Source organism: Beta vulgaris, chromosome 9 (genome assembly GCF_026745355.1).
Source record: "Beta vulgaris subsp. vulgaris cultivar EL10 chromosome 9, EL10.2, whole genome shotgun sequence".
NCBI lineage: Eukaryota > Viridiplantae > Streptophyta > Magnoliopsida > Caryophyllales > Amaranthaceae > Beta > Beta vulgaris.
Window position 1 is genome coordinate 33,437,738 of NC_079210.1, and position 8,568 is coordinate 33,446,305.

General features: G+C 32.0%; 1 protein-coding gene across 2 annotated transcripts; it reads left to right on the forward strand.

Annotated features, from left to right (window-relative positions):
- The first annotated feature begins 841 nt into the window (after positions 1-841).
- On the forward strand, positions 842-5,042 carry LOC104903395 (probable WRKY transcription factor 69). Of its 2 annotated transcripts, none has more exons than XM_010691421.4 (3): positions 842-1,471; positions 1,811-1,954; positions 4,184-5,042. In XM_010691421.4, the coding sequence occupies exons 1-3, from the start codon at positions 1,326-1,328 to the stop codon at positions 4,782-4,784; spliced, it is 891 nt and encodes a 296-aa protein (XP_010689723.1). In that variant the 5' UTR covers positions 842-1,325; the 3' UTR covers positions 4,785-5,042. The 2 variants fall into 2 exon arrangements, with proteins under 2 accessions (XP_010689723.1, XP_010689722.1); XM_010691420.4 differs by having other exon boundaries at positions 844-1,471; positions 1,808-1,954.
- The last annotated feature ends 3,526 nt before the right edge of the window (positions 5,043-8,568 follow it).

The window sequence follows — 8,568 nt, forward strand, 5'->3', positions numbered from 1 at the left end:
GACGATGATATATAATAACAATAATATCTAAGAAGTAAATTAATATTACTATTTTAATAATTAGATTTAATAATTTAAAAATATTTAGTAATAAAATAATGATTGGGTTGGACCGCGAAAATTACATCATAAACCGTCTTGACGCGATTTGATTGGTTTATGGGCTAAAAAAAGTGGGTTTATTTGTGCTTTGACCTAAACCATGTTCCTCTTAATAATAATATAATAATAATTAGTAAAGCTATAATAAAAAAAATATATAGAAACAACAACAACAACAACAATAATAATAATAATAATAATAATAATAATAATAATAATAATACTTAATAGTAATGATATATATTTAATAATAATAATAAAAATAATAATAATAGTAATTAGTAAAATAAATTATACCAACATAATAATAATAATATTTAACAAAATGGTTATAAAAGAATAGAGCTGAACTGAACTGAACTGATCTGAACTGAACTGAACTGAACTGAACTTATTGGAGCTGAACTGAACTGAACTGAACTTATTGGAGCTGAACTGAACTGAACTGAACTTATTAGAGCTGAACTGAACTGAACTGAACTGAACTGAACTGAAAATAAGCTGGGGAGAACAGGCCCTTAGAATCAATATTGGTCCATAAGTGTGAAACAATAGAATATAATTATAGGGCCTATGATCTAAGTCCATAATTACCAAATGTAATCAGTGATTCACCTGATTCCTCCACGATGATAGCAACAACCTTTTTGTTGAATATTGAATGAAAATTAAAGCTATATAAATTTTTATTTTTGTTTTTTTAGAAGCTTAAAAGCTATATAAATTAAAACAACAGGCTAACTGGCTAAGACATTGTCTACTTCTCAACCATACGTCAGACAATGTAACATTTAATATCTAAATTATTTGGAAAAAAAAGAAAAAAGAAAAATAGTGCTAATTATCTAAAACCCTGTACATAAAACTATGAGTTAAATTTTGATTATAAAAATATCATATGATTGCGTATTTGCTCGCACGACCCAAAATAAAATATGCCCAATTGCCCATCTGTAAACATGACCACTAACCTTAACTTATTTATTTTTAAATCAACAAAATTAATCCTCCCTCTTTCTTCTACTATATCCCACCATCTCCATAAACTCTACCTCAATACACTTACTCATCATATCATATATATCTTCATCCTCTCTCTTTTTTTTTGTATTTTGAGCCAAAAAAAATACATATTCTCCACTTTTTAAGACAACCCTTTTAATTATATTAGGAGCACACAGTTATTTATTTTTTGGTGCTCCTGCTCCAACTAATTATTAACTATGGTTATGGAAAATAAACATAGAACAAGTTCATATTTTACCAACGAACAAGATGACCCCCAAAGCTCATCAGAAAATGGACCTGATTCGCCACTCTCCGGCGATGACTTGAGAACAACCGCCACTGCGCCTTCTCCCAAGAAAAGGTTAGTCTAAATTGTTATTTTATTATATATATATTTAAGAATAATCATTTGTTTACAATCATCAAAACTTACGGGTTGGTTAGCTCGTCTGTTCGCTTGGCCTCATCATGTAAGGCACGACTCACGAGGGAACTTAATGACGAGCTAACCAACCCAAAATGATAAGACATGTACAAGGAGTACATATTTAGAAAAAAAAAAAATCATTGCTGATCTCCTATACCACTATGAATTAAATTAGGAGATTTTGTTGTTGTTGTTAATTTTAGGAATGTAATAATTAAGTGTAAATTAAATCTTGCTAATAATAATTAATGATGTTGTTGGGGAGAGTAGCAGAAGGAGCATACAAAAAAGAGTGGTATCAATTCCAATAGGAGATGTAGATGGATCAAGGAGCAAAGGAGAGGCATATCCACCGTCTGATTCATGGGCGTGGAGAAAGTACGGTCAAAAACCAATCAAAGGCTCTCCTTATCCCAGGTGTGTATGATTATGTGTTATACCTTGTTGTATTTGATCAAATCTCTATTTCTTTTTCTTTTTTTTTTTGGGGAAAAAAATAAAATCTCTTTCTTTTTCATCTACAAAATACAAATGTTAAGTTTAGCCGCCGGTGCTTTGTTCTGGACTTTGGGTTCACTAAGACGGCGTAATTTAGTGTAGAAGGTGGCTTGTGCTAACGTATGCTTGCCCATGGAGTGGTTGGAAATCAATCATGGGACACTAAATTATCTGCCGCTTTATGCGCTGCCACAGGCCCTAACTTCTATATGAACAAATGTTTTTTAACTTTTTTGGGACTTTGGAGGCAAAAACCCAATTTTTATTTGATCAAGTATCATAAGGAGCAAAATAGCATATAGAAATTGTTCAACTCTCATATTATTCCAATTCTATGTCTTAAAAGGATAATATCATTATATTTGTATTGATATTAGTGTACTATTTGTAATAGTGATATTAGTTGATAGAATGAGATTTTTAGGTAAAAAAAGGTGATGAATTGTTATTATTACCTTAAGGATGATTATAGTATTTTTTTTTTCTTTTGAAAATTTGGAAATGTTATATGTAATTATAATTATTTTTGTAATGTGAGTATTATTGAGAATTGTAAATTATTAAATTTCTCTCATATATAATAAAAAATACATTTGTTTATGGATTAAAAGACAAGTAAAGCATTTATTTAATTAATAATTAATCGTGTCCATCAAAATTTACATTTATGAAAAAATCTGTTTGATCTTAATTTGTATGCATATAATCTTTTCTTTTCAACTTCAATATGATTTTCTCCTCATAGAAATACTAGTTAGTATTTTTTTTGTTTCTCATGTAAAGAATAAGTATCCATCTGATTTTTATCATGTAGAAGAAAAAAAAGGTTTTGAAACATTACTAAAAAAATCAAGAAATTTTGGCATACAATTAAAAGGAGTAACGTCGATGTATAGACCGACCTTATTGTTGACTAGAATTATGAACCGACAAATCTCCTTTTTATCTCTTCTCTTTGCCATTTTTTCAATTATAATATTTTAATCTTGATTAATTTATTAATAAATTTTGTAGTCACTATAGTAATTTATTTTATTTCTTTAAATATATTACATTGTTGTCACAAAAATGTTAAAATGGTGAAGTATAACAAGTGTGTCAACTTTCGTAAATTAGGTGTATTTATTACGTATAATAATTTTACATACTCCTTTCTTTCCTTTTAGTTATTCCTAGTTAAAATCGGGAGAACAAGTAGAAATGAAGGGACTATAAAATATATCGTCGGATTTTGTATATTAATATAGAAAATCATATTACAATAATAGCTCTATTTTAAAATTAAGTATTTTCAAATAGATAATTGCTCTAATTAAACCCCACACATTATGAAATAAAGTATGTAGTTCTTTTTCTTCTGAAAGATACATTTATGGTAGTTGGAAGAAAATGAGAAGATTCTAATATTCAATATCATGCTCTCACGTTATGTTTTGACAATTGTTTTATGAAGTACTCTATTGGGTTACACATTTACTTAAAAAGTGTGAAACCTTTGCATTATCCAAAAACTTGTATATTTGATGAATTTGATAAAGAACAAAAAGAAAATCAATCAAATCAATTACTTAGGAGAGAAACCAATCTTTTCCACGATGCCCACCATTATCCTAAAAGGCAGGAAAAGAAAAAAAAAAAAAACAAAGGCTTCGCAGCTTTTACACGCGCGTTTTAGAACAAAAGCTTATTTCTCCAAATTACAATTGTCTCAACTCTTTATGTGTTGTTTTACTTGCGCACCAACTCCACTGTGCTTTTTCACCATGTTAAAAATGCTTAAATAGTAAATACTTCCTCTGTTTACTAAAGATTTTCCCTCTTTTCGTTCAAGTGCGTTTTCACCTCTTCTACTTTATTTCTTTTTTGGAATTTTTTTCCTTTTTACCCTTTTATGTCCCTATCATATGGTCCACCATTACCTTATTAATTCAATTTTACTCCATTTGTTTCTCCTACTTTAACCTCTTTTTATTTGTTTATTTATCTTAACCTTTTCTCTCTCCTACTTTTACCCTACATCCCCACACAATTTGATTCTCATTGGTGTAGTACCAGTAACAAGGAAGATCTTTAAGAAATAGATGTAGTATGCTTCTACAGTTCTACTTATATGGTTTTGTTCTTATGTGTGATTTGTTTTCTTTATAGGGGATATTATCGATGTAGTAGCTCTAAAGGATGCCCGGCTAGAAAGCAAGTAGAAAGGAGCCGTGTGGACCCCACTATGCTTGTTATTACATATGCTTGTGAGCATAACCACCCTCTACCCACTACCAAGCACCACCACCATCACCACCAAAACAACCATCAAACAATTGTCACGGCCACCACTACTGCACCACCGCCAGTCGCTTCTCCAAGCACCCCATCTCCGGCAACTCCTCCTATTTCTACTGCTCCATCTGATTCGGCGGAAGACGGCGGCGAAGAAACATCGCCGTCATCACCATTGCACATTAATCCGTTTGGTGATCCACCCCTTTTGGAATTTGTTGGTGGTGACTCACTTATGTTAGGGAGTTTGGGGGTAGAATTCAACTGGATATCTGATTTATCATTTGACACACCTGCATTAGTGGGTCCCACATTTGATGACGCTGAAGTGGCAACATTTCCAATGAAAGAGGAAGATGAATCATTATTTGGGGATTTGGATGAACTCCCTGAATGCTCTTTAGTTTTTCGGCGTGGCCAAGGAAGCATTGAAAGGTGTACTACTACTGCCACTCCCATATGTGGTAGTACATAATCTTTCCAAAAAAAAAAAACGATTTGTAACTTTTTTTTATTACTTCCTTTGCTCCAAAAAAAATTGAAATGCTATCCGATATTGTAAAAAGTTGGATATTCGTGAATTTGAACAAATAGCAACACTTATTTTGAAGCAGAGGAAGTAGTATTTTGTTTCTAATCCCTTTGTTCAAACTTTTATGCTGATTGTTTAGTTGTTATATATACACCAAGACATGTTGTTACTATACTACAAAGAGTTGAAGAATTCAAACGACATTTTTGCTTGACTGTTGGTTCATAACTTCGGTTCAATAGACAATTTCTTCCTTTCATTCATTTGTAAATCTTTACAAGGTCAAAATAAATTTCTATATAGATTTGGTGTCTCCTTATTTGCACTTTTCGATGACTTGGATCATATATATAGGTTATCCCTTCATTAGGAAAATTTGTTCACTTGTTCATCGCATTTCAATCAATATATGTGCTGCTTACCCACTAGTTTGTTCATATTTTTACAGGTCGTCCATTGTTGCACTAATAAGAAATCGCAACTTACCCACTAAAGTATACAAAATAAAGAAATTCAATGTTAAATATGGGCATGGGTCGCACCCATCACAAGGAGTGAGAGTCCACTTCACAAGACAAAGGAGGTTCCACCTTAAAACCACATGGCAATAAGGGAAGTAGTCCCTCCTTGCATTATAAAGTGAACTAATCTCTTTTCTTTTATCAATATGGGACACTTACATGCATTATAGTTTCAACATTCAACCATGGATTTTGGAAACAAGATCAGGCACAAAGTAGAAGGAGGTTTTGTGTAATTATCTAAACCTAAAAGTTCAACTTATTGTTGAATTTTTTTTCACAAGTAGTTGTAAGTTGTGATTTGAGAGGCACAAATTTTATGTTACACCTGAATTCACCAAATATGGTGATAACTATATCAACGAACCTATTGATGGAAATGAGAATCTTATCAGTTACTATAAACGTTATATTTTCGTGACTAGGAGTGTTCATTTCTTATAATCTGACTCGATTCGAAGTTTCGGATCAAAACCGTCGGGTATTCGATAACTAAATAAACATTGATTTTTCAAAGAAAAGTTAGAAAATAGGTTTTGGATCAAATCAAATCGAATCACCAGGTATTTTCGAAAATCCGGTTATGTAACAGGATATTTTTGGATATACGAAATGGAAATTTCCGATCTGTATTCGACCGAATTATCCGAACACCAAAAACACTAGACAAAGTATCTGATTTATCAGATCGGATCGAATGGATCACAGTTTAGGTCAATAGGATCGAATATCAATTTTATGAATCGTGACCATAAATGAAGAATAAATGATTATTGTTGAAAATCAATTGAGATTCATCAATGATCTTAGCAATTGATGCTCAACAAAATTGAATTCAAACTAAATCTTATTGTGTGATATGTCTACCATTCCTTTTGTCCCTTCGTATCAATCGATACATTTTCCATTTTTTCCATCTCATACTAATTGATGCATTTTCGAAAAGGACAAGGTCCTATCGAATATACATTATCTCTCTCTTTACAAGGAAACTATACAATGATAAACAAACACATTTCGGCACTCATTTTTTGAGGTCTCATACTCCACTAATTAAAATAAAAACTACCTAGTCATATGCACACATAAAACATTGTTACAATCAAAATGTATCGATTAAGACGGGGATAAAGGAGGTACCACGAAGTAAGTATCATTTGAGGTTTATTAATGAACCTTCACTCCATTTGTCCCAGATTATTTTTTAGTCTAGACGCACATTTATCATGACAAATAGTTTAGGAGATAATTTGTTGTTCTGTTACCAATTGGTATTTTAGAGTAAAGTAGATATAATAGGACTTGGGGTATTTTTCTTGAAAATGTTATTTTATTGACAATGGGTGAATAAAATACAAATATTGAAAAGATGGAAACAAGTTACTTCTAAAAATAATGATTGTTGTCCAACTTGCACACGTCATTAATGGTAAACTCTAAAAATGATATGACATATGAAGAGTGAGTGGGCAAGCCCATGTTTACCCACTAAGGGTTTTAACTTAGGGTAGTTAAGATTGGTTACAAAAGACGTGTTATTGTATCTAAAAAGATAATAACAAACGTTTCATTTATCCCTAATATTAGTGACACGGTTAAAATAGTTGTTTTATAAATACATTATTTTACCTTTGAAAATTTTCATTCCTAAAATATTTGTTTTCTAATCAAAAACTCGAAAAAACTCTTAAGAAATGGCTAACCAGCAAATCGCTCCTCCATCACTCTTTCCTGGAGAATGTTGGAGGCATAGATTCAATACGAACATTTCATAAGAAGACTGGGAAGAATTCAAAGAACAAGAAATGAACAATTGGCAATCAAAAATCACCAAGCTCTTTGGAAGGGACCTAAAGGTCCAACCATGGGATGTGGATAAACAAGGATCTAGTGCTGCTATCATAAATAGTGATGTGGATTTCCTAGCGCTGAACCCGTGGCCAAGAATGGGAAAAGGAGATCTATTAAAACTCCTAATTAAGTGTTTGCAAAGCATGGGGAGACTTTCCCCTGAACTCGCGTTGAAGTATCATAGATCCATAATCTATGAAAGCAGTTTAGGTGTTTTTACTAGAAAGTATAGGGTAGTCCAAGTGGATGAAAATATGAGTTTCAAAAAACTCATACAATACAAATGTACATATCTCTTATAGCAAGAACATTTAGCAGAAAGAGGCATGCATATGCTTTTAGACGAAGATTACTCAAATGATGATGATCCTTATATAGATGAACATTAGGAGCCACAAATCCTCATTAGTTTCGCCTATCTCCAGACTTGATAAATCAAGCAATAAGGGTAAATGTCTTAGTAATCAAATTTATAATACATAGTTTATGTCTTCCTAGGAAACTATGTATTTATATCAATTTCAATTCATAAAATGTATTTTTAAAGATATCTTATTATAAAAGGAATGTTATTTCAATTAATGAAATAATTTTATGTTTGTTGTCCCTTCTTACTTCCATATCGTATAAAATTATGGGTTTGATTGTTGTTCATAAAATGATTCATAAATCCAAGGAAGCAATTTTAGGCCCAAATGCCTGAGAAGTGGTATACTAATTTTAAGACTTATCAACAAATTGATAACCTTAAAATAAATTAAAAAGCCTACAAACTTCTCGAAAAAAAAGGAGTCAAAGTACTCAATTGCTCACTGATCGTAAAAGCTATCACGAAAGTAATCGTTGAGTAAATGGGCTGGTTATTTGAAGGGAGTTGCCCATAACATCTTATCATCTCATTTTCATTTCATAAAATTAAAATGAACAACGAAGCACATGCAAACATGGAAGCTAAGTTTGATAATGATTGTTTTAATCATCGTCTCGCCTTCAACAACATAGAGGAAGATAAAGAATCTTTCATCACAAGTGAAAGGGCGAGATGAGCAGAGAAAACGGCAAGGGTATTTGGCGACGAACCTATAGTAGAGTCTGAAGACTTGGCACTGACAGGATCAAACGCTACAAAGATCAGTTCTAATATCGATCTTCTATCTACCCATATATGGCCTAAATTGGTAGAGAAGTCATAAGACCAACTGCTGATGGTCTGTAAAAGATGAAAGGAGGTTTCCACTATCATAAATTTTCTAAGGCCTCAAACGATGAATTGGGCGTACGAAAAGCGCCTACTTCTCTCTTGCACCCAGTCCTCCTCAAAGTGGTGAGGATAGAAGAAGGTCAAGATGACCATG